The 26349-nt window shown below is 49.6% G+C and overlaps 2 protein-coding genes across 11 annotated transcripts in view; both read left to right on the top strand.

Moving 5' to 3' along the window:
- Window positions 1–6373, top strand: part of GNB1 (G protein subunit beta 1) — an 84693-nt gene extending 78320 nt beyond the window's left edge. For all 7 annotated transcript variants that reach the window (XM_053575423.1, XM_053575424.1, XM_053575428.1 and 4 more), the window contains 4 exons: window positions 343–544; window positions 1359–1575; window positions 4231–4346; window positions 4598–6373. In XM_053575423.1, coding sequence (XP_053431398.1) covers window positions 343–544; window positions 1359–1575; window positions 4231–4337 — 526 coding nt within the window. In that variant the 3' untranslated portion in view covers window positions 4338–4346; window positions 4598–6373. The remainder of the gene's footprint in view (window positions 1–342; window positions 545–1358; window positions 1576–4230; window positions 4347–4597) is intronic.
- Window positions 6374–9920: 3547 nt separating this feature from the next.
- The window catches only part of NADK (NAD kinase), a 28471-nt gene continuing 12042 nt past the window's right edge, over window positions 9921–26349 (top strand). The window contains exons 1-2 of one of the 4 annotated variants that reach the window (XM_053575406.1): window positions 9921–10056; window positions 25488–25706. In XM_053575406.1, coding sequence (XP_053431381.1) covers window positions 25528–25706 — 179 coding nt within the window. In that variant the 5' untranslated portion in view covers window positions 9921–10056; window positions 25488–25527. Of the gene's footprint in view, window positions 10057–10734; window positions 10873–11013; window positions 11180–25487; window positions 25707–26349 lie in introns of those variants that run through there. The other 3 variants (XM_053575407.1, XM_053575405.1, XM_053575408.1) reach the window with 3 other exon arrangements.

Genomic DNA, 26349 nt, shown 5'->3' with positions numbered 1-26349 from the left:
CTAGGAGGCCAAAATGGGAGAATCCCTTGAGCTCATGAGTTCAAGAGCAGTCTGAGCAAGAATGAGAGCCGTCTCTACTAAAAATAAAAAAAAAACTGAGGCAAGAGGATTTCTTGAGCCCAAGGGTTTGAAGTTGCTGTGAGCTGTGACACTATGGCACTCTATCCAGGGTGACAGAGTGAGACTCTTATCTCCAAAATAAGGGAAAAAAGGAATTAATTTAATTTACTTAGAGTACAGAGGTCTACTGTGGTCTGGGTTGTCTGAAGGACAGTTTGTCATGTGAGCAGCCATCTGAGAATGTGAGGCTGTGACCTCCATTGTCTCTTGCTCCTGCTGCAGTGCCCTGTGGGACATCGAGACCGGCCAGCAGACAACCACATTCACTGGACACACTGGAGATGTCATGAGCCTTTCTCTCGCTCCTGACACCAGACTGTTTGTCTCTGGTGCTTGTGATGCTTCAGCCAAGCTCTGGGATGTTCGAGAAGGGATGTGCCGACAGACTTTCACTGGCCACGAGTCTGACATCAATGCCATCTGTGTGAGTCAGGGTGAGGGCATGGGGATAGGGCTGCGCTGGCTCTGCTGTGCTTTGGATTGCTAAACTTTGAACTGTTTTTCAATTAGATGTGTTCTCTCTTCTCTTCTATACAAATACATTTTAGAGATGAGTATATAGAAAACCACTGTAGAAATCTCCACTGGGATCTGCTGTGACCATAGAAGCTATCTGATCTGTGTTGACCATTCACCTCCCAGATATCCAGGAGTGGTCTATTGTGAGCCAGGCCTTGTTCCTACCCCTAGAGATGACCAGCACTTGAGCTTACCTCTAACTGGAGACAGATAAAATAACACAGGCCACCAGTATCTCCTCCAAGTCAGGCCGTAGCTAATCTGAGAAAGCTCCCTGTTCTCTGGCACCCCGACAGCTAGGCTCTGTTTTCAGCACTGGTCTAGAGATTAGGAGGTGTATGTTTGGTTTATTGGGGCGTAGCTCTGATGCAGCGCTGACTACAGCCCCCTCTCTCCTTCCTGCATGAGATTAGCCTGAAAGTTGGCAGCTATAGAGACACATGTGTTTTTCAGTTATGGCCACATTCTTGCTGTTCTGTTGGTGTAAAATCTCTTCTTTGGGGATGACATACTGTCAGGTCACAGTGATGTGAGCTTCCTTGATGTAAGTCCCTTCCTGTCTCCACCCCTAAGGAGCTCCCTGGGGTCCCCATAGCACTACCATTCTGTTCTTACTGATCTTTGCCTACTGTGTCAGCAGCCCTACTGTTGGGCACCCATATATCCTGTGTTTGTATTTGAGCATTTACGTGCTGTGTGGATTTGCTTTCTCTTTCCAGTTCTTTCCAAATGGCAATGCATTTGCCACCGGCTCAGATGATGCGACCTGTAGGCTGTTTGACCTCCGTGCAGACCAGGAGCTCATGACTTACTCCCATGACAACATCATCTGTGGGATCACCTCTGTCTCCTTCTCCAAGAGTGGGCGCCTCCTCCTCGCTGGGTACGACGATTTCAACTGCAACGTGTGGGACGCACTCAAAGCCGACCGGGCAGGTAGGCATCACAGGGCTCCATGTCTCCTGTTGTCAGACAGCATCTGCAGGGCAGTGTCTTAGTCTGTGTCAGGCTGTGGTGTGGACCCACAGAGGTAAGGGTGGCAGCCTGGGTCTCGAAACTCTGTCTCTCCAGGTGAGCCAGCCCCATGGGGCACTGAAAGCTCTTCCCACCAGTTCTTGTGAGGGGAAAATGGGGCACGGTGGGCGGGAGAGGATCCAGCTGCTCAGTCCTCTGACACCCAAGTGTGAAAGGCTGGGCCATTCCATTTGTAGTCTGAATTTGGCATATCAAAAGCAAGTGTGGCTGTCGCACAGTGGTTACGGTGCCAGCCACATACACCAAGGCTGGCAGGTTCGAACCTGGCCCGGGCCATCATGACAACTGCAACAAAAAATAGCCGGGCGTTGTGGCAGGCACCTGTAGTCCCAGCTACTTGGGAGGCTGAGGCAAGAGAATTGCTTAAACCTAAGAGTTTGAGGATGCTGTGAGCTGTGACGCTACGGCACTCTACCCAGGGCGACATAGTAAGACTGTCTCCAAAAAAAAAAAAAAAGAGAAAAGGAAGTGTGTCATTGTCAAGCATATGAAAATAAACACTGTAGAAAAGATGAGAACTTTCTTATTAAAAGTGGACATTTGGTTGGTTGGGCTGGGAGCAGTGGCTCATGCCTGTAATCTCAGCACTCTTAGAGGCTGAGGCAGGTGGATTGCTTGGGCTCACAAGTTGAACACCAGCCCGAGCAAAAGTGAGACCCCATCTTTAAAAAAAATAGCCAGGCATTGTGGCAGGCTCCTATAGTCCCAGCTACTTGGGAAGCTGAGGCAAGAGGATCAGTTGAGCCTAGAGTTTGAGGTTGCTGTGAGCTATGGTGCCACAGTACTCCACTGGGGGCAAGAGAGACCATGTCTCAAAAAATAATTTTTTCAAAAAGTAGACATTTGGGCATTAGAATTTGGAAAATGTTGACATTAGAATCTTCCAACCCTTTTCATCTCAGTGCTCGGGGGATGGAAAAAGGGTGCGTGCCTCCAGTCTTGGGGCCTCTTGCTTCTGGGTGGGTGCTACTCCTACCTCTCAGTTAAACACCTGTCTTTTGCTCCCTGGCGTAAGTGGGCCAAATTGAAGCTTTTTCTGACCAAATCCCTTAGTCACTGTGCCATTGAGGGCTGTGGAACCCAGCCCATGTGTTTGTGGAGAACATTTGGGCCTGTACTCAGCTCCTGTGGCTCCCAGATCCTTCTGGGAAGAAATGGATTGTTATGGCTCTGGGCGTTGTCTATGCCAGGACTCTTATTAAAGAGTGGCTGGGTGCCAGCCCCAGGGGCTTCTCAGCTGCTGTGCCTTCTTTAGGCTGTGGTGGTCACAGACAAAGAGAAACAGCCCACACCCAAATGTTCTCCTGGTATAGATTATAGCTTTGAGATTGAGATTGGGGTGGTTTTGATTTTCAATTTTTTTTTTTGAGAGATTGTCTCACTCTTGCCCAGGTTAGAGTGCCAGGGCCTCAGCTTAGCTCACAGCAACCTCAGACTAAGAGACTCCATGATCCTCCTGCCTCAGCCTCCTGAGTAGATGGGACTACAGGTGCCCACCACAACACCCAGCTAGTGGTGTTTTTTTTTTTTTTTTGCAGTTTTTGGCCAGGGCTGTGTTTGAACCCACCACCTCTGACATATGGGGCCAGCGCCCTACTCTTTTGAGCCACAGGCACCACCCTTTTGACTGTTTTTAATAGAGACAGGGCCTCAGTCTTGTTCAGGCTGGTCTTGAATTCCTGAGCTCAAGGGAGCTTCCTGCCTCAGCCTTCCAGAGTGCTGGGATTACAGCATGAGCCACTGGCATGACCTGGTTTTGATTTTTTTTTTTTTTTGTAGAGATAGATTCTCACTTTATCACCCTCTGTAGAGTGCTGTGGCATCACAGCTCATAGCAACCTCCAACTCTTGGGCTTAGGCGCTTCTCTTGCCTCAGCCTCCCAAGTAGCTGGGACTACAGGCGCCTGCCACAACGCCTGGCTATTTTTTTTGTTGCAGTTTGGCCGGGGTCAGGTTTGAACCCACCACCCTTGGTATATGGGGCCAGTGCCCTACTCACTGAGCTACAGGAGCCACCTGGTTTTGATTTTTTTTTTTTTTTTTTTTTGTGGTTTTTGGCCGGGGCTGGATTTGAACCCGCCACCTCGGGCATATGGGACTGGCGCCCTACTTCTTGAGCCACAGGCACCGCCCTGATTTTTTTTTTTTTTTTTTTTTTTTTGATGGTGGTTTTTGCTTCATTTTTTGAGTGCTAAGAAGTCAGTTCAAGTGGCCCTCAGTGTTACGTGTGGGTGCTGTTGAATTACGGATTTTTCTTGTCATTCCTTTAATGAACCTACCTTTAAACAGACTTAAGATCAGGCTTTGAGTGTGCGTGTATTTTCCGTGAACATTACCCTGTGGCTGTAGGCTGTCCGTAGAGAACAGCCATGATTGATTTGTGCCCCCCTTAACTTGACTGGCTGTGCACTTCAGTTCAACATCCAGTTCTCCACTTTCTCACCATGAGGGAAGGTCTCACCCCATCATAGAGGAGCCACCCAGCCCTGTCTTGGTGTCCTGTACAGGTGAGGCATCTCTGGGCTTCTGACTGACTGTGTTGTGGTCTGTGCCCAGGTGTCTTGGCTGGACATGACAACCGCGTCAGCTGCCTGGGGGTGACTGACGACGGCATGGCTGTGGCGACAGGATCCTGGGACAGCTTCTTGAAGATCTGGAACTAACACCAGGAGGTAAGAGCCCTCCAGATGCCCTTCCTGAGAGTAGTTGTTTCCCATAAAACAGTGACATTGGGATTTAAGGCTTCTAGGTTAATATTAGCAGTAGCATTAATTCGGAATTGTGGTGGAAAGGCAGACATTTATGGAAATCTGAAATAAAGTGCCTTCATCTACAAATGCTCATTTAGCAGTGAAATAGCAGTGACACCAACTGTACGTCTGAATTTAGATGTTTCTTTTTACATTTAAACTGTTTAAAACAGCATGTGGGCACCATGGAGACTGGAAGACCATTCCACCCTTGACGCGTTACAGTGAGAGCATATCCTATCCAACCGTACTAATGTGGACACCCTACACCTCCCCTCAGAACTACAAAAGGGCAAGATCTTTTTTCCTTCACTTATTGCTGAAACCAAGAGCACAATTCCCATTAAGAGAAGGATCTCTGTGCTGTAAACTAAACAAATTGTGCATTCCTTCCGGGGCCATCGTCTTTGTTTTCTTTTTTGTCTTGAATTTTAAAAGGAAATACTATAATAAAAATATTAACCAGAAGGTAAACCTGAGTATAATTGTGAGACAGATACACCTCTTCACTTGTTGATTTGAATTTTAGACCAGTGATCCTGTTTTGTGATATTCATGCAAAACAAGTTGAGGACTTTATCTTGTAATCATTTCTAAATTTCATGTTATGTTTGTAGCAGGATTTTGGAAGCACTCATATTTCCTTTTTTAAATATCTTCATGTCCAACAGATAAAGAGAACCAGAGAGTCTAGGGCGGCCTCTCTGGCGTTGTCCGTGATGTAAATTTAGTCCCTGCTTTTTTTTTTTTTGTCTAATGTCACAAATGATTGTTGCACACAAACACCGCGTAGAAAAGAACATGTGAAGTAACCAAGCACGTCCTGTCGATGGTCTTCAATGTGAGATCAAAGAGTCCCACACCTTTTCTGAATAGCAAACTCAGATCCAGCACCCACTTTCCTCTTGGCCCAGCCCCTCTGCTGTCCCAATTTAGTTTTCATCTCACCTTGGGTTTCCTTGTGCAGTTGGAGGGAAGTTTGTAACAGCCTAACCCTTACCCACCCCCAACTACCAGGAACCCGTTTTTGAGAGATGCCTGTCCTGTGCTTGGATAGTCGGTCGGTTATTTGTGTATGAAACAATGTACAAATCAATGTTTTGAAAATAATTGTCTCAGACTTTCTAAGTTAAATTAAAAAAAAAAAATTGATTGTTTGCCATATTGGGTGGGTTTACTCTTAGAATCGCATGCTGTAGAAATGCTCAAAAGTGCATATAGGACTCAGTCCTTAGATGTTCTTTTTCTTTTATGAAATATCCTCCTAAAGTGTAACCACTGCGGCTCTATCCACTTCTTGCTGCTGCTCTGTGCACATGTACCGGGAGCAGCACTGTGAGCAGTGCCACGCGCCTGCGTAGCGAGACAAGTCACTGTCTTTATTTCTTTAAACAAAAATAGTCCTGTTGCCAACAGTTGCTGTTGGATTCTGAGGGTGGGGAGGGAAGGGGAAGGGGCCGGAGTGCTGCCCACCCGCCCATCAGCTCCTCAGGGCCTGTCTCTCCCACAGAACAAGCCTTTGGCATCTGAGGCAGATCATTTTTATCAGATGCAGATTTCTTGGTTTTCTTTTTAAGCCCAGTGCTCAGCAGCAGCGTTTGGACAGCAGCACTCTGTGGACTCCCCCAAGCCCAGCCCAGCCCAGCCCAGCCCAGCCTCCCTCATTAGCAGCAGTAGTGGCTTCTCCATCCTGTCCTCTGCAGCACCCTGTACAAAACTGTGCTGTGACTGTGCGGTAGGCCTGGATCTGGCAAAGAGTATAAAAATGAAACCCCTTCTCTTTCTCTTCCCATCAAACACCTCTGTAGAGCTCTCTGCACCCTTTACCCTTTTCACCTTTTGTATTTAATTTTAAAGTCAGTGTACTGCAAGGAAGCTGGATGCAAGATAGATCCTATATTAAACTGTACTGTTATTTAAGATGTAATAAAGCAGTTTGACATGAGGGACTCCGGTGTGATTATTTGCAGGACCATTTCACTTTGTGGAGTGAGGATGCCCCCTCCCTGGGTGTCCTGCCACTCTGAGGCCCAACCTATACTCCAGGCATGGCTTTGGCTCATTCCTATGTCACAGGTTCCATGAAAGGGGTGTCTACACCTCAGGTTCCTGGGAGGGTCCCCTCATAGGCCTGTGGATCACTGAGGTCCACCTGCTCCCACCCCCAGCCTTCCAGAGCAGGTGGCTTCTTCCTACCCTTGGGGCTTTGCCCAAGGCACCTTGGCAGTCTTCAGGGCATCTGCCCTGTCCCCCTCCTCCTCCTCCTCTCAGCCTTCACCAAGCTCGCTGCCCCGACTTCCTCTTCCTGTTTCTCCTCCCCTAAAATATCTGAGGACATGTTACTCCAGAGATGAGCTTTACTTTGGACTAAACAGTGTGCATCTTAAGTCTGAAAAAAAGAACTGCATCTGTTAAGAAATAAATGAGCATCTGCCACAACAGTATGGAAAAACCTGTGTTACTGGTTGTCTTCTGGGGCCAGACTTGTGCTTCTGTAATCCCACCCCTCTGGGGAATGGGAGGATCTCTCAAGGCTGGGAGTTCGAGACCATCCTAAAGCAAGAGAGCCAGACCCTAGCTCTACAAAAAATAGAAAAAAGTTAGCTGGGCACAGTGGGCAGCTACTCAAGAGGGCTGAGGCAGTGGGATCACTTAAGCCTAAGAGTTTGAGGTTGCTGTGAGGTAGGCTAGTGCTTTTTTATAAATAAGTGAAGAAAAGAATGCTGTCAGCAGACAGTACTTCAGCCTGGGAGCTCCCTTCCTAATAAGATGAGGGTGGCGCTTGGGATTGGGTTTCCCCTTTACTGCTCCAGGTGGGGTGCTAAGGACCCCAGACTGTCTTGGCCTTTGGGCACATTTCTGACGGTACCACGGATGCCTACCTCCCCTATTCTCCAGTGACAGTGCAGCACTGTCCCCAGGCTGGTGCCTGGGGGTGCCCCTAGCTGCCAGGTGAGAGTGATTGGCAGGCTGAGCAGGTGGGTGGTGTGCCTAGCTCCATCCTTCTCCCCCACTTTTCCCCGAAATAAATCTATTCTTAATAGACTTGCACGTTCTTTTTACGTTTTAACTCTGCCAGCTGTCTTACAAAAACCTTAATACATGCCAGGGAGCACCTGAGGTCTTCTCTGGCTGGCAGCCCCCAGTTCCTGGGAAGCAAGGGCTCCAGAGTCAAGAGGCAGCCTGGGCCCACACTGGCTGCCCTCCAGCCTGACTGCACTTCCTTTTGCAACTCCAGTCTCCTGGCCTGTTCCAGCCTGGCAGTGGCAGGACAGGCAGATGGTATGAGGTCCGCCCCTTCCTTCCTGGAGCCAAAGGCCCCTCCTGGGCATCTTGGTGCCGTGTAGAACACTGTCCCCTTTCTTAGCAAAACAGGTGCATGTCAGCAGTGCACTAGTCAGGGTGGTCTGGAAAGGATGCCTGCACATTGGCCATTGTGCACTGCAGGGGAGACCAGCGTTTGTAGGGACTGCAGTTACGCAGTGAGTGTGGCTGGAACCTTTACCCCTGGCACCTCCAGGGCAGGGTGGGGGTCTGGGCCGTACAGTCCCCTCTCCTCCCTGGAGTCAGTCACCTGGCCCTGCCCTACCTACGGGGAAGGGGGGTGAGGCACAACTGTCCCAGGTGCACACAAGTCATGGAGTGACTCATGGCCACCTGCCCAGCTGCAGGCTGCTCCCTCTTAACCTCAGCAGGACTCACCCTCCATCGACCTCCAGCTTGGGCCTGCCCTGCCCCACCATCCATCCCTTATCTACTATCCCCTCTGCCCTGCCTCTCTACCTCCCCAGCTACTCCCAGATCTGCTTCCTGGATGGAGCCCAGCCTGGAGGACCACTGGCCAACTCTGCTCTTCCTCATCGTCGGTGGGTGATCTAGGCAAGTTACTAGGCAGGGATCTGGTGAGAATGCAGAGTCCCTACCACGCTAGGTGAATACTCTAGGCAAACCCATTTTGCTATCTGTGACCCCCACCCACCCCAGACTCAGGTGCCATAGCCTCAGGGTCCCACGCCTGCTGTTCCCTCTGCTGGGGGAAGGGATGCTTGTCCTCTGGCACCCTGTTGAGAACCGCACCCTAACCCCTCCCCTCCTTTGCCATACCTGGTGAGCACCTGATGTGCCTGTTCTCTGCTGAATCCTCAGTGTACCTGGCACATGGCAGGTATTCAGGGAGAAGGATTGTCCCCCAACAGGAGACCATCCGATGGGCAAGCCCAACACTGCCCCCTGAGGAGGGCCCCAGTTCTGGCTCTCAGGCCAGGAAACTAGCTGGACGCTGAAGAGGACTTCAGCATAGCCAGTGACACCTCCTCCACGGGGAGCCTCAGCCTCTCCCAGCCACCTCTCACCTAGACTCCTGGCCACTTCCCGTTTTGCCCCAGCCAAAGAAGCTGAGGCCAACTTCCCTCATTCCCTAGAGCTGGGAGCAGGACCTGCAACCTGAGGGCCATGCCCCACCATCACAGAGTACAACTATGGGGGCACAGCCACAGTTCCTCCTTCCTCCACCTTACCCTGTCCCTGCTGGCATCCATCATTCAGTCCTCAAAGAGGTGGGGGTGCAGGTGTGGTGAGGTCTGATGTGTGAACAGTAAGAAGAAAAAAAAGCAAACACCAAATAATGAAGTCCACAGTTGCCTTGAGCACTGGCAGCTCAGGCAGTGGGGGGGGGGGTGCACCCACTGCAGCCCCCACCCCCAGTCCTTGGGGCAGAGCCTCTGTGCCAGATCTCCACCCTGTCCCAGCCTCTGTGACCCGGCTGTTACCCTTCCTTTTGGACTCAGCCCTGGCTGCCTCTAGGAATCTTCCGGGTTCTGTGAGGCATCCCTCCCAGCCTCAGCCTTAGTTACTGCTTATCAGTGCCAGGGTGGGCAGTGGGTGTGAGAGCTCTTGGCCCCTGAATCACAAGAGAGTCTGAGCTGGAACCTTCTCTGAGAAATTGCACAATCAGGGTCAGCTGAACAGAACCACAGCCCTGCTTTCTCACCTCAGCAATGGGTAATGGCTCTTGCTCACAGAGGTGACCCGGCTAGGATCATGTCAGGCATTCTACAGGCCACAGTGAATGGACACCCAGCCCAGGGGTCGTCCATCCTCTTCTGGGTGCTCACCTGCCCCGCCCCCATGCTCCTGCCTGGAGTCCTGGGTAAACAAAGGGTTTCCATGGTTACACACTGGGGCACCTACTGGAAGTTTCCTCACAGGGAGAACACAGGAAGGGCTCTTGGTTAGATTGCCTTGGGCAGATGACCAGGGGGCTCTGTAGAAGCCAGTGACTGGCCCCAACCCAGCAGGTTTTCTGCAGGCCTGAGACCTTCCATGGCTAGTGAGCATTGTCACGCTAATAATCACATGTCAACATAGCTCAAGGGTTCAGTGGGTGTGGCTGGAGGTCACTCTGGGGAAGTGGTTGGGGTTACAAAATAACCCACGGGGAAATTGCAGTTTAAGAAATACGCCCCAAATTCCCGCTATCCTTGCCCCCCTTTCCAGTCACCCTGGGTGCCTCCCGCTACACCAGGGTCCCAGCCAGTCACTCTGCTCTCCAGGGAGCCTCTGCCAAGCGGTGTTCCAAGTTTCTGGATACAAGCCCAGGAATTCCGGCACTAGAGCAGCCTGACCACAGCAGGTATGCAGGTGTGGGGCAGGCCTGCAGAGGACTCAAGTCCACACGGGGTTGGGGCCAGGCCATCCCCACTGGGGAGTGTATACAAGGAATGAACCTTAGAAAACAATGGATGGAAGACTCTTGGGGAGCCAGCTGGTGACGGCAAGCGTAACACTGCCCATGTAGCCTATAGCGACCTAGGAGCGAGGATGAGCCTGACCCTCTGTGGGGACATGTGAGGCCCGAATGCATTACTGGTGGGGAGCCATAAGCTCAGCGGGTAACCAGGCTGCCTGGAGTCCGGAGTCCCACTGCATGTTACTAAGTCGAAGTCCGCTCTTCCCTCTTCCGGCCTTGGCCGCTTTCTCCCAACTCCCTGGCCCTCCAGCCTGTGGGGAGCGCACGACATTGCTCCAAGGTCACCGTCGAGGAGCCCCAGGTCACCAGGTCCCCTACTGCTGGGCTTGGGAATCCCAGGCCCAGATGTCTGAGGTGGTGGTCGGTGCGCAGGGTGCCCCGGACCGCTCTGAGTGGGAGCGAGTCCCGGGTGGCCGCGGGAAGCCAAGCGCAGCTTCCCCTGGCGACCGACAGCCAGAGGAAATTTCAGCTCCCAAATCCAGTCTGGTCCACGTCGTGACACACCCTAGTAATTAAGGAAAGGAGGAGGGCGTGGCCCCCTCCTCGAGGCACCTGCGTTTCCCGAAGCCGGCCCACCTGGCTCTGCCGCCAGGCCCGCCCTGCCCCCGCGAGCTGGGAGACACCGCCCGAGGCGGAGGTGAGGCGGACTACCCGAGGAAGGCGGGCGGGTGGAGTGGACGCGGGCTCCCGCCGCGGCAGGTGAGCAGAGACGGAACCTAGGGTGGCCCCCTGGTCTTCCTCGCCGCCCGTGCGGGGTGTCCCAGCGCTCGCGGTGCGGCAGCTGCGCGGGTTGGCCCACGTGCAGAATGCCGCGCATGCCTGGCTGGCGCGCCTGCGCACTGGGCCACCGCGGCGCATTGCTGCTCGGCGGCGCCGGCGCCGGTCCGGGCGGCCATGGGGCGGCGGGCGGCCGGGGCGCGGAGGGCCAGGTAGCGACGGCCAGCGGCGGGGCCCGCAGGGTCGGCCCGGCATGTAGACGCCCCGCAAGCGCCCGCGGCAGCGAACGGTGAGTGCGCGGCCCCAGCCCGCCCTCCGACGCGGTCGCCCGCCGCCCGGGGGCTGCGGGCCTCGGGTTTCCGTGCTCGGGGGCTCCCGGGCGGCCCCGCCCCGGGTAGGACGCCGCGGAGGCGCTGACCGGCCGCTCCTCCGTCCCGAACGCGGCGATGGCCCCGGCCCCGGGCGAGGCGCGGCCTTGCGGACTGACCCAAAGGAGGCCGCTCTCCCGCCTTGCTCCCGGGCGGCACAGGTGGGGCCGCAGGGCCTGGACAGCCGCGTGGGCGACCTGGCTCTCGAGTGTCGCGGCTTCCGTGGGTCGTTTAAGGGGCGTCTGCCATGTGAAAGTTGAGAGGGCCCAAACTTGGTGGGAAAGTACAGAGTTAAGGATTCTATCAGTATTGGTGTGGAATTCTCCAAAAACACGTTTTTTTTTTTTTTGCAGTTTTTTTGCCGGGGCTGGGTTTGAACCCACCACCTCCGGCATATGGGGCCAGCGCCCTACCCCTTTGAGCCACAGGCGCCGCCCCAAAAACACGTTTTTAACTCGATGTCCGTACTTGCCTGGAAATTACAAAGTTCTCTCAAATCCTTACAGACAGCTGCCTTGCATAGTCCAGATGTCAGCACCCACAGGCGCCCAGCTCCTCCCCCTCCTCATTCCTCCTACCCAAGCCCTGGGATTCCTTTTGGCTTTGATTCTGAGTAACAAATTATTTTTTCTTTGTTGTTTTGGAACACATTTATGTTTCACATTCAAAACGAATTCATTTAAAAAAAAAACATTTTTTCTTGGCTCTTGACAGGTATACAGGTGAGAACTGTTATCTTGTTCGTGTGTCTCACTGCTTGCCATAATCGGCCCTGAACCTGACTTGTCTTAATAAATAAGTTATTTTAACGTCTTGTTAGATGATGCCCTTCAAGTATTCATTCCCCTGAAATGTCCTCTCAAGCATCTGGGAACTTTCTGCTCCGTTGGAACTTTTGCACATGGCCTGTATGTTCACAGCAATGACTTCCTCACTGTGAGTTTTTTTTGTGCCCACATCATGGCGTTACTACCCTGACTCCAAGCTGCCTGAGGACAGCAACAGGTGCCTGCACATTACCCAACAGATCAGCTTCATTTGTCATCATAGCCCACTCCAGCCTCAAACTCCTGGGCTCAAGCAGTCTTGATGCAGCCTTGCAAATAGCTAGGACTACAGGCGCCCAACCACAACCGGCTGTGGTAGAGATGAGGTGTTGCTCTCTTGCTCAGGGTGGTCTCCAGCCCCTGCCCCTAAGCAGCCTTCCTGTGCTGAGATTAGAGGAGTGAGCCACCCTGCAAGACATTCTCTCTTTTTTTTTGAACTCGACTGTGGGTGTACCTTGCTAAAGCAGTGTGGTGTTCTTAAATAGCATTTTCCCCTTGGAAACAATTGCTGTGAGTAGTTAGATTTCCAGAATACTGCAAAACCCTGTTTAATTCATAAATGTTCATAGTGAGGGTTTCCAGACAGCAGAGTCCAGCAGCATTTGTTGAATGGAGGTAGTTAACAGATAGGAGGAAAGTGGGGCTTGTGTAGTAAAACAATACAATCCGATACAGTCGTTTTTATTGAGTTTAGCACTTGAGAAAATGTAGATCTCAGTTGGAGAACAAAGAGGTAGTGGCTTTCTGTGGGAATTTATGGCCCAACATCTTTATTACCTCAAATCTGGAGGCTGGTGGCACAGGCCAGGAAGGAGCTGCCAGTGCAAAGGCACCTTAACTAGAGGTCTGATAGTGGCAGGAGAGCGAACTTGCAACTGCAAAGGCCTCCTCAACCTTTTGGAATCACACATATTACAGTCACTGCATAGCTTCAGGCGTTGGAGACAAGTGGGTGATGGTTTAGCTTGTGACATCAGGTTTCCATTTCTGTTTATGCTTGTGGCTTATCATTTGCAGTATCTCCCAACCCACAATTGCCATGCTCCAAAGATTAGTGCATGGGAACAGGTATATTAATAAAAATAAGTGTTGGCTAGGTACGGTGGCTTACGCCTATAACCCTAGTACTCCGGGAAGCCAAAGAGGGTGAATAGCCTGAGCCCAGAAGTTCAAGACTGCCCTGAACCAAGGTGAGACCTTGTCTCTAAAAATAGCTGGACGTTGTGTGGGCACCTGTAGTCCCAGCTACTCAAGAGGCTGAGGCAAGAGAATTGCTTGAGTCCAAGAGTTTGAGGTTGCTATAAGCTGTGATGTCACAGCACTCTACCCAGGACAACAGAGTGAGTCTCCAAAAAAAAAAAAGTGTTTAGATTCTTCGACAGATGTGAAAAGTGTTTAGAGAAAAACAGTGAGGGTGGTCTGGATAGTATGTGAGGGTGCTATGTATATTTTGCAACTTAAGGGGGGAGAGTGGGCGGTACCCATAGCTCAGTGGGTAGGGCGTCGGCCACAGACACCCAGGCTGGTGGGTTCGAACCTGGCCTGGGCCTGCTAAACAATGACAACTGCAACAAAAAAATTGCCGGGTGTTATGATGGGCACCTGTGGTCCCAGCTACTTGGGAGGCTGAGACAAGAGAATCGATTGAACGAGACAAGGTTACTGTGAGCTGTGACCCCACAGGACTCTACTGAGGACAACATCTGTCTCAAAAAAAAAAAAAAAAAAAAAAAAAGAGGGGAGAGTGTTCTTGGCCTCACCATTCAGAAACTGCCCTGAGCCAGGTTTCTTCACCTGCCTGTTAGTAGGTGGAGAAAGCCCTGGTCAGATCTGTAATCTTGCTAAGGTTACGAGGTCATAGGGTCAGGCTCTGTAGTCACATTGCCATAGAACTTTCCAGGTCCTTCTCAGTTGATGTGCTGCCAGTGGGAGTGCCACTTTTCTCATATCCCTGCCAGCACTGGGCGTTCTTCACTGGAGGGAAATGAGATGGGTTACGTAAGAGGAGCTGAGTTTTGTTACAGCTCAGTGTTCACTAGTGAGGTTGAACATTCCCTATTTCTGTTACTAAATAAATTTAACCTTTTCATTAAGTGTTTCAGCAAATGTAGAGAGCCCACACTGGACCTCATACGTACTGTATTTGTACCTGTATGGGTGACTTCCGTTCATGTCCTTTGTACCTTTATTTGTTGGTTTCCTAACGTTTTTTCCCTCTCACTTCTTTTGAGTTCTTCATGAATATTTTGTTACTGTGCTCCAAAACTTTTTTTGTAATAAAAATTTCCTAATGCACAAGTTTTTTTAAAAATTAGATTTGCTCTGTGAGGAATTTGAATATACTTGGATGGATTGGATAGAGTTAGACTTGGATCCTTTTTTATATATATATATTTCTTCTTGCTTAGTTTTTTATTTTTAGTCACGCCTCAGGATCTTATGATCTCACATATATCATTTCTTTTCCTGCATTTTTTTTTTTTTTTTTTTTTTGGCCAGGGCTGGATTTGAACCCGCCACCTCCAGCATATGGGGCTGGCACCCTACTCCTTGAGCCACAGGTGCTGCCTGACTTGCATCCTTTTAAAACAGTTAACATAGCAAACAACTTAAAGTTGAGTAGTGAATCACTATTGTCAAAAAATGACTATTTATTGTATTAGAGCTGTCCTTTCAGAAAATACATATATACTTATATATGTACTGTGATGATACCTAAAAATGTAAATGTACTTTTTTTATTTGGTTGGGGATTTTTTGTTTGTTTGCTTTTTTTCAGACAGAGTCTCGCTCTGTCACCTTAGGTTGCCGTGGCGTCAGTAGCTCAAACTCAGACTCTTGGGCTCAAGTGATCCACTTGCCTTAGCTTCCCCAGTAGCTAGGATTACAGGTGACCACCATAACACCCAGCTAGTTTTTCTATTTTCTTTTGGAGACAGAGCCTCAAGCTGTTGCCCTGGGTAGAGTGCTCACAGCTCACAGCAACCTCCAACTCCTGGACTTAAGCAGTTCTCTTGCCTCAGCCTCCCAAGTAACTGGGACTACAGGCGCCCGCCACAAGGCCTAGCAATTTTTTGGTTGTAGTTGTCATTGTTGTTTGGCAGGCCAAGGCTGGATTTGAACCCGCCAGCTCTGGTATATGTGGCTGGCGCCTTAGCCACTTGAGCTATAGGCTCCGAGCCATAGTTTTTCTTTTTTTTTTTTTTGGTTTTTGGCCGGGGCTAGGTTTAAACCCGCCACCTCCGGCATATGGGACCGGTGCCCTACTCCTTGAGCCACAGGCACCGCCCAGAGCCATAGTTTTTCTATTTTCAGTAGACACGGCATCACGCTCTGACTCAGGCTGGTCTCAAACTCCTGAGCTCAAGCAGTCTACCCTCCTTGGCCTTCCAGAGTGCTGGGATTGCAGGTGTGAGCCACTGCACCCATCCTTAAAGTTGGTTTTAATGTTTATTTATTTATTTTTTGAAACAGAGTTTCACTTTGTCACCCTTGGTAGAGTGCTATGGCATCATAGCTCATGGCAACCTCAAGCTCTTGGGTTCAAGTGATTCTCTTGCCTCAGCCTCCCAAGTAGCTGGGACTACAGGTGCCTGCCACAAAGCCCAGCTATTTTTAGAGACTGGGGGTCTTACTCTGGCTCAAGCTGGTCTAGAACCCATGCGCTCAGGTGATCCACCTCGGCCACCTAGGATGCTAGGATTACAGGCGTGAGCCACCACACCCAGCCTTGGTTTTAATATTTATTTATTTATTTATTTTGAGACAGAGCCTGAAGCTGTTGCCCTGGGTAGAGTGCAGTGGCATCACAGCTCACAGCAACCTCCAACTCCTGGACTCAAGCGATTCTCCTGCCTCTGTCTCCAAAGTAGCTGGGACTATAGGCACCTGCCACAATGCCCAGCTATTTTTTGGTTGCAGCCCTCGTTGTTTGGCGGCCTCAGGCTGGATTCAAACCCGCCAGCTTAGGTGTATGTGGCTGGTTCCTTAGCTGCTTGAGCCACAGGCACCGAGCCTATTTATTTATTTTTAATTTTTTTGAGATAGTCTTACTGTGCCACCCTCAGTAGCGTGCTGTGGCAGCACAGCTCCCAGCAACCTCAAACTCTTGGGCTTAAGCGATTTTCTTACCTCAGTCCCCCAAGTAGCTGGGATTATAGTCACCTGCCACAATGCCAGCTATTTTTTGGTTATTGTTATTGCAGTTTTCGTAGTTGTTTTAGCTGGCCCGGGCCAGGTTTGAACCCACCAGCCTCAGTGTATGTGGCTGGCACCCTAGCCGCTGAGGTACAGGTGCTGAGTCAGGTTTTAATATTAAATACAATTATTTTATAACTTAGTTTACTGCCTAGTCATTAAATCAGTCTTTAAATACTAACAAGAGCTTGTTGCTAACGTATCACTAATACAGTTTTATTTTGTTCTTTGGGGCTTTTTTTTGAGATAGGGTCTTGTTCTGTTGCCCATGCTGGAGTGCAATGGTGTCATCGTAGCTCACTGTAGCCTCAAATTCCTGGGCTCAGTGATCCTCCTGCCTCAGCTTCCAAGTAGCTGGGAATATAGGTTCATATCAAATGTACAGTTAATTTTATTTTATTTTTTTTTTTAGAGATAGAGTCTCACTTTATCAGCCATGGTAGAGCGTTGTGGCACCACAGCTCATAGCAACCTCCAGCTCTTGGGTTTAGGCGATTCTCTTGCCTCAGCCTCCCGAGTAGCTGGGAATACAGGCGCCCGCCACAAGCCCTGCTGTTTTTTTTTTTTTTTTTGAAGTTTGGCTGTGGCCAGGTTCAAACCCACCACCCTCAGTATATGTGCCCGACGCCCTACTCACTGAGCCATAGGCACCACCCAGCTAATTTTTTAAATTACTTTTATAGAGGTCTCCCTGTGTTGCCCAGGCTGGTCTCGAGCTCCTGTGCTCAAGAGATCCTCCTGCCTTGGCCTCCCAAAGTACTGGGATTACAGATGTGAGCCACAGTACCCACCCTAAAAGTGCAGGTTTTTAACATTTCCTTTTTGTAATTTGATTGGTTTATCCTTTTTTACTTTTTTTTTGGTTGTGGTTTTTGGCCGGGGCTGGGTTTGAACCTGCCACCTCCGGCATATGGGACTGGTGCCCTACCCCTTTGAGCCACAGGCGCTGCCCTTTTTTTTTTTTTTTTACTGTTTTGAGACAATTAAAAACTCTAAGGAAGGGCGGCGCCTGTGGCTCAGTCGGTAAGGCGCCGGCCCCATATACTGAGGGTGGCGGGTTCAAACCCGGCCCCGGCTGAACTGCAACCAAAAAATAGCCGGGCCTTGTGGCGGGCGCCTGTAGTCCCAGCTACTCGGGAGGCTGAGGCAGGAGAATCGCTTGGGCCCAGGAGTTGGAGGTTGCTGTGAGCTGTATGATGCCATGGCACTCTACCAAGGGCTATAAAGTGAAACTCTGTCTCTAAAAAAAAAAATTAAAAAAAAAATAAAACTCTAAGGAAGTTGTAAGAGTAGTACAGAGGAACTCCTGTACCCTTCACCAACTTGGTAACATCTTAAACCTCAAGAGTGCATAATAAAACCAAGGAATTGACACCAGCTAAAACCAGGGGGAAATACTGTTAACCACAGACCTTGCTCGGATTTAACCTGTTCTACACGTGTGTATGTATGGTTCCTTGCAGTTTTATGTCATGAATAGATTCCTGTAATCACCTGTGCTGTCAAGACTCAGCCCTGTTCCTCACACCAAGGAGCCCCTCGTGCTACCTCTTAACTGTCTCCCCCACCCCCATTCACATCCCTTGGCGCCTCCTCAACCTGTTCTCCATCTCTATAATTTTATCATTTCAAGAATCTTATATAAATGGAATCATAAAGTATGTCCCATTTGGGATTGACTTCTTTTGGTAGTTTCTTCTGAAATCTATCCAAACTTTTTCATGAATCAATAGTTCATTCCTTTTTAAATCGCCGACCAATCTCCTATTCTATGGATACACCACAATTTAACCATTCTCTAGGTGAAAGGTATTTGGGTTATTTGCAGTTTAGGGCTATTGCAAATAAAGCTGATGTGAACATTTATGTATAGGTTTTTATGTGAACAAAGTTTTTATTTCTCTGGGATAAATGCCCAAAGTGCAGTTGCTGGGTTGTGTAAGAACACAACTTCCAGAACTGCCTGTTTTCCACAGTGACTATTAACCATTTTTGCACCAGTGTGTGAGTGATCCAATTTCTCTGTGGTCTCTTCAGCTTTTAGTTTTGTTACTATTTTTTATTTTAATCATTTGTTAGGTATGTAGTGGTATCTTACTGTGATTTTATTTTTTTTATTTTTTTCCACTGTGATTTTAGTTTGTGTTTCCTAATGGCTAATGGTAGTGAGAATCTTTTCGGGTACTTATTTATAATAGCCATTATTCACAGAACTACTTTGGTCTGTTCATCTCTTTTGCCCATTTTTTTTTTGTTTATTTTTGAGACAGAGTCTTACTTTGTGGTCCTCGGTAGAGTGCTATGGCGTCATAGCTCACAGCAACCTTCAGTTCTTGGGCTTAGGCAATTCTCTTGCCTCAGCCTCCCGAGTAGCTGGGACTACAGATGCCCACCACAATGCCAAGTTTTTTTTTTTGTTGTTGCAGTTTGGCTGGGGCTGGGTTTGAACACGCCACCCTCCGTGGTATGTGGGGTCCACGCCCTACTCACTGAGCCACAGGCGCCGCCCCCGTTTTCTTTTTATTTCTTTCTTTTTGAGGCAGAGTCTCACTACGATGCCCTTGGTAGAATGCAGTGGCATCACAGCTTACAGCAACCTTCAGTTCTTGGGCTTAGGCAATTCTCTTGCCTCAGCCTCCCAAGTAGCTGGGACTATAGACGCCTGCCATGATACCAGGCTATTATTATTTTTTTACTTTTTGCACTTTTTGGCCGGGGCCGGGTTTGAACCCGCCACCTCCAGTATATGGGGCTGGCACCCTACTCCTTTGAGCCACAGGCACGGCCCTTTTTTTTAAAATTGTGGTTGTTGTTGTTTAGCATGTCCAGGCCGGCTTGAACCCTCCAGCCCCAGTGTGTGTGGCTGGCACCATAACCGAGCCCTTTTTTTTTTTTTTGAGATAAGAGTCTCACTCTGTCAGCCTGGGTAGAGTGCTGTGGCATCATAGCTCACAGCAACCTCAAACTCTCGGGCTCCCAAGTAAGTGGGACTATAGGCAGCTAGGATCATACCCAGCTAGTTTTTCTATTTTTCGTAGAAACAGGGTCTCAGTCTTGCTCAGGCTGGTCTTGAACTCCTAAGCTCACGGAGTCCACCTACCTTGGCCTCCTAGAGTGTTGGGATTACAGGCATGAGCCACCCTGTTTTCTTTTCTTTCTTTCTTTCTTTTTTTTTTTGTTTTTGAGACAGAGCCTCAAGCTGTCGCCCTGGGTACAGTGCTGTGGCATCACAGCTCACGGCAACCTCCAACTCCTGGGCTTAAGCGATTCTCTTGCCTCAGCCTCCCAAGTAGCTGGGACTACAGGCACCTGCCACAATGCCCAGCTATTTTTTATTGCAGTTGTCATTGTTACTTAGCTGGCCCAGGCTGGGCTCGAACCCGCGAGCTTCAGTATGTGTGGCTGGCACCGTAACCACTGTGCTATAGGCTCCGAGCCATGAGCCACTCTGTTTTCTAATTTTAAGAGTCCTTTTTTCCTTGTATATGGGGCTGGCGCCCTACTCCTTGAGCCACAGACACTGGGCTTTTTTTTTTTGGAGACAAGGTCTCACTCTTTTGCCACAGCTAGAGTGCTGGGGATCAGCATAGCTCACAGCAACCTTAAACTCCTGGGTTGAAGCAATCCACCTGTGTCTTACGCCTCCCAGAGCGCTTAGGATTACAGGTGGGGTGACCTCACCCAACCGTCCTGACAGTCTTGATTACTGTAGCTATATAGTTAGTCTAAAGTCAAGTGAAGTGGCTCATCTCTTTTTATTCTTTGCAATATTTTTTTAGCTATTCTAGTTTCTTTTCCTTTACACATAAATTTTATTTTATTTTTTATTGTTTGGGATTCATTGAAAGTACAAAGAATTAGGTTATACTCCTTGCATTTGTTAGGTAAATTCCCTGTTATAATTATGTCCCGCCCCCAAGAGGTATGCTATATACCGTGACCCCCCCAACTTCATATAAATTTCAGAATGAGCTTGTCTATAGAAAACATCTGTGTAGTTTTTTAGACATTGCATTAAAATCTGTAGATTAATTTTGGGGGAACTGACATCATTTCTCTGCTGAGTCTTCCGGTCTTTCCATTTATGCATTTAGTTCTTGGATTTCTTTCATCGGTGTTATTTTCAGCACACAAACCTGTGTACATGTTGTTAGATTTTACATCTAAGTGACTGTTCATGATACTGTGTTTTTAATCTCAGTCTGCATCGTTTTGTGCCTCGTGCTGGTGGGGACCTCCAGGCCTGCATTAAGTAATTGGGATGTTTGTCTTATTGAATTTTGAGACTTCTTTTTTTTTTTTGGAGACAGAGTTGCCCTCACTAGAGTGCGTGATGTCACAGCTCACAGCAATCTCCAACTCTTGGGCTTAAGCGATTCTCTTGCCTCAGCTTCCCAAGTAGCTGGGACTACAGGTGCCTGCCACGACGCCCAGCTGCCTTGTTGTTGGAGTTGTCATTGTTATTTAGCTGGCCCAGGCTGGGTTCCAACTTGCCAGCCTCAGTGCATGTGGCGGTGCCATAACCACTGTGCTACGGGCACCAAGCCGAGACACTTTATATAAAAGGCGTTTTGGATACAAATCCTTTGATTCATATATTGGTAAATATTAGGAAGTCTTTTCTGTCAGTCTACAACTTACATTTTTATTATCTTAACAGCAACTTATGAAGAATAAAAGATTTCTTTCAATACTACTAAATTTTAAAGGGTTATAGTTTCGGTAATTACACGTAGGTCTGTAATCTAATTTGAGTTAATCTTTGTATACAGTATGGGAAAATGGTTGGGCTTTTTCAGAGTCTCAGGCTGTCACCCTGGATAGAGTGCGGTGGCATCACAGTTCACAGCAAACTCAAACTCTTGGGCTTAAGTGATTCTCCTGCCTCAGTCTGCCAAGCAGCTGGGACTACAGGCGCCTGCCACAACGTCCAGCTATTTTTTTTGTTGCAGTTGTCAGTATTGTTCAGCTGGCCCAGGCTGAGTTTGAACCCGCCACCCTTGGTGTATGTGGCTGGTGCCGTAACCACTATGCTATGGGCACCTAGCCAATTGGGCCTTTTTTTTGTTTGTTTGTTTTTTGCCACAGCTGGGTTTGAACCCACCACCTCTAGTATATGGGGCCGGTGCCCTACTCCTTGAGTCACAGGCGCCGCCCTTGATATGAATTTTATTATCAGCTTATAATTTCCTATAGAAAGAGCAGCTGCTGCTGCTTGGATTCATGTGTAGTATCTGGAAATCAGTCTGAAGAGATCTGAGATCTTAATTTTGAACCCTCCAATTGATGAATTTGGTGTCTCTGCATTATTTAAGTTACCTTTCATTAATTTCTTATTTAATTTATTTTATTTTCTGAGGTAGTGCCTCAATCTGTTCCCCAGGCTAGAGTGCGTTGGTGTCATAGCTCACAGCAACCTCAAACTCCTGGGTTCAAGTGATCCTCTTGCCTCAGCCTCACCAGTAGCTGGGATTACAGGCGTCCTCTACAAAACCTAGCTATTTTCAGAGATGGAGGTCTCACTTTTGCTCAGGCTGTCTCAAACTCCTGAACTCAGGCAGTCCACCTGCCTCAGCCTCCCAGAGTGCTGGGATTACAGGCGTGAGCCACTGCACCTGGCCTTGTGTTTTATTTTAGACAGAGTCTCACTTTTGTCACCCTTGGGTAGAGTGCTGTGGGATCTCAGCTCACAGCAACCTCAAACTCTTGGGCTCAAGCGATCCTCCTGCCTCAGCCTCCCAAGTAGCTGGGACTACAGGTGTCTGCCACATCTGGCTATTTTTAGAGATGGAGTCTCACTCTTGCTGAGGTTGGTCTCAAACTCCTGAGCTCATAGGGTCCACCCGCCTCGGCCTCCCAGAGTGCTAGATTTAAATAATACTTTTAAATCTCAATTTCCTTTTTTTTTTTAAGAGAGTCTTACTTTATCACCCTCGGTAGAGTGCTGTGGCGTCACAGCTCACAGCAACCTCCCAACGCCTGAGCTTAGGCAGTTCTCTTGCTCAGCCTCCCAAGTAGCTGGGACTACAGGTGCCCACCACAACACCTGGCTATTTTTTTGTTGCAGTTTGGCTGGGGCTGGGTTTGAACCTGGCGCCCTACCCACTGAGCCACAGGCGCCGCCCTCAATTTTCTATTGTTTATTGCTAGTATATAGAAATACAGTTACTTGCAGGTGGTGCCTGTGGCTCAGGGAGTAGGGTGCTGGTCCCATATACCAAGGGTGGCAGGTTCAAACCCAACCCTGGTCAAAAAACTGCAATAAATAAATAAATAAATAATTAAAAAAAATACAGTTACTTCCAATATATTGAATTTGCCTCCTACAACTTTGCTAATAAACTTACATTCAGTCACTTTTTATAGCTCACCGTTTCCTGGATAGACAATTGAGTCAGCTGCAGTGCAGGGGTGCTCGCCCCTCATCTCTCATTTCTGTCTCCTGCCTGCTGCACTGTGGTGGCCTCCAGGACACTGTTGCATTTTCATTGAATTTTTCATATATTTTGGCAAAATATCAGTGGTAGGAAAACATCAATCCCCTAGGACAGGGCTGTCAGGCCCAGCCATTTATCAGATCACCTAAGCTCTCCCAAGCTGCAGGGCCTGGGCCACCCCCAGGTTTTGACCCATCTGGCCCAGGTGGGGCTTGACATCATGTGAAGCTCCTCACGGGACTGTAAGGCTGAGAGTCACTGCTTTGGGGGTGCAGAGAACTCCTTGCCTTTCACCTTAGTGCAGGGTCTGTAGGCTTGTCCATATCTCCTGAACGTCCCTTCCTCCTTCCTTGCTATCAGCCCTGCCTTGTTAGTGTTCCCATAAAAAAGTATCACAGGCTGTGGGCATAAATTGCAGAAGTTTATGTGTCCTCACAGCTCTGAAGGCTGGAAGTCCAATATCAAGGTGCTGGCTAACTCGATTCCTGGTGAAGACTCTCCCCCATGTGACAGCCACCTTCTCACTGTGTCTTCTCCACTCGGCCTTGGGTCAGTGGCAGGGCGAGGTGTCTATCGTCTCCTCTGACAAGGACACTAATTCTGCCGTCAGGGCCCCGCCTTTATGGCCTCGTTTATCCTAATTACGTCCTGAGAGGCCCCTCTCCAAATTTAGCCACTCAGTGCGGTCTTAGGGGTGAACATACACACTTGGTTCGTGATGCCACATTTGCAAGCATCTACTTTGTCCTCAACTTACACAGGGTTTTCCTTTATAAAGAGAAAGAGTGTCGGACTTGGTTGGGTGTGAGAGCCTCTGCTGTGGTGCTCATGATGGGTGGAATGTCGGACTTGGTCAAGTGTGAGAGCCTGTGCTGCCGTGCTCATGATGGGTGGGTCCCAGCATGTTGTCCCTGCAGACTGCTCGCTAAGGCCACGCCAGCGTCCAAAGCCAAGACTGTGATTGATGTATGTTTGCTCCACCCACTTGGCGGCAACCACATTCTCACCGCAGAGAGAGGTCCTGGCTGAGCCCTGGCACGAGGAAGTCATCTGCCCCTCGGTATCACCGGCTGCCGCCCCTCATCTCTGCATACTGTCTCAAGAGTTATCTTCTTGTGTGTTTTGGTGTTCTGGGCAGTCAGGTTCACCCTCTCCGTCCTCCAGCCTGAGTGGCTGTTTACTGTCAGTGTTCCACCAACTGGACTCTTCCCTGCTTTGTCCCTCCATTCTGGTTGCTTCTTTGGTGTCTCTCTCTCCACTAACTGTTTCTTCCCCCTCAGTGTTCTCAGTGCCACCAGCCTGGGTTGAAGGGACCTGCTCTGTGCTTGTGTGGTCCTCCTGGGCAATCCGCTTATTGGAACTTATACTTTTTTGGAACCCTAAATTGGTGAAGAGAGAGCTCTAGAGCTCCCAAGTGGGTGGAGGTTTTTTCTTTTTACTACACTTTTCTTTTGTGAGTCTGGCACGTAGTTGGTCAGAAGGTGAGATTCTCTGTCCTATTTGGATTTGAAGTTTTCTTGGTGGCTCAATGTGGGTTAGTTTGGTAAATGTTTCAATGGAGCGAAATTGCTGGTCTGGCCTTATTCTATTCGCTCACTTTTGGGGGCTAAAAGGTACTGGGCCTTGCATACGGTGTATTCTCTCTCCCATGTGCTGCACTCCCTGAGACCCCTCTGCTGGGCTTGCGTGCAAAATGCCACAGCTCTGGCTTAGCTGCTTTTTCTCTTCTGATTTTCTTTTTTGTGAATTTCATTTTTGTTTCTCTGAGATAGGATCTCTGCCGCCCCGGCTGGACTGCGGTGGCGCAATCACAGCTCACTGCAGCCTTGAACTGGACTCCAGCGATCTTCCCACCTTGGCCTTTCAGAGTGCAGGGATGGCACCTGGCTGTGATTTTGTTTTTATCAGGGTATGGGAAATGTCACCTTGGAGCACTCGGGCCCTCCTCCCAGGAGAGGCCCCTCTGACCCTCTTGGGGGGTTGGGGGGTGTCGTCTTCTCCTCTGTTGCCAGAGCCTTTCTCCTAGTGCCACTGCCCAACCTCCTCGAAGGAGAATTTCCTCTTTCTTGGAGACACGCTGTTGCTGGCCTTCTTCTCTGTGGGTGTATGTGTCTTCCTCTGGGGAATGCACTGAGCCCTGTCTTCAAGGTCACTGCCAACCAGCTCCTCCTTCAAGAATATTTTTTCTTCTTTTTTTTGGGTTTAGAGGAAGAGGCAGCTGGGTCTTCATTCCACTTTGCCGTGGAGCCTCACGCCCCCTGGAGCCCTGCTGCTGTTTCCTGGACACTCAGGGCAAGCGAGTGGGCTGGTGTTTCTTCCTCCAAGAGAGCAGGAGTGTTTCTTCTTCTCCTTCTGGTGACCCCAGGAGTGGCTCCCTGGGACTGAGGCTCCCCATGGAGCTTCTGTGTAGACACTGGGGATGTTTGGAGCAGGTGTGGGGTGGGGTGACCCTGCTCTTGGCAGCTGCTGGGCAGTGAGGGCCAAAACAAGCCCACACATTGCTGTCACCCCTTGTCTCCAGAGCTGCAGAACTCAGGCCTTCTGCTGGGCCCTGGCGTCCCTCAGATGTTGGACTGGCCGTCTGTCTTTACTTATCTTTGACCTTTAACTCAAAAGCTGGCGTAGGTTCCTGAGCTCTTACAGGTCTTTGAGCTGGAAGCTGCCATATTTCAAAGTGCTTCCATAATCGATGGGGATTTGCATGTGTTAGCGTTATTATTGTTTCATGTGTGCATATTCATTCACTGTATTTATTTTATTAAATTAAGGCATCAGTGTTTTTCTGACTGAAGTTCTCATTTATTGACTATGGAAATGGAACAAGAAAAAATGCCCGTGAACAAGGAGCTGTGTCCAGATTCGGCCACGTACTGCTGTTCTGCGTGCCATGGGGATGAGGCCTGGAGCTACGGCCACCCCATCCGGGGCCGGGCCAAGTCCCGCAGTCTGTCTGCCTCGCCCGCACCGGGGAGCACCAAGGAGTTCAGGTACTGCCAAGAAGGCCCCGCTCGCCCTCCTGTCTGGTTTACGATGTGAATTAATATCTCTGAGTGATGTGTATTGATGCCTGTAAGTGTCGATTTGAGCCCTCCAGCTCTGTCCAGAGGTGGAGCTGGGAGGTTGCCCAGGGGAAGCTGTGCCCTGGGAGGAGGGGACAAGTGTGGGCTGCGGACACTCCCCGGGACAGTCCCAGGTGCCAAGCATAGCTCAGAGCCACCTAGTTAGGGCCACACTGACTTTTGATGTAACACTGAAGTGAACCAGGTGAGGAAACATGTTTGCTCTGCAGAAGTCACCAGGGTGTGAAGGGACATCACCCTGGGGTCCAGCTTGCATGGGGCGGCTCCGTGGGCAGATCTGGTCTGCAGTATTGGGCAAGTGCCCCTTGGCTGCCCTCCCACCCCCAGCCTACAGTGCATGCCTCTGCTCCGTGTGGCCTGAGCAGCCAGCCGTCCTCAGTCTCACATGAAGCAGCCTGACAGGCACAGGTTGTAAAGGTACCTGGGGATTCCTCTCTCATCTATGAGGATTTTGTTGAGCCACAAGATGGGCGGTTACAGACGGATTGCACCAGAGCCCTGGCCTGGCCTGCTGTGTGACAGCATTTTCAGTGCATGAAAAGACTAGCAG

This window comes from Nycticebus coucang, chromosome 22 (genome assembly GCF_027406575.1).
Source record: "Nycticebus coucang isolate mNycCou1 chromosome 22, mNycCou1.pri, whole genome shotgun sequence".
Taxonomy (NCBI): domain Eukaryota; kingdom Metazoa; phylum Chordata; class Mammalia; order Primates; family Lorisidae; genus Nycticebus; species Nycticebus coucang.
This window is presented reverse-complemented; position numbering and strand designations above follow the sequence as displayed.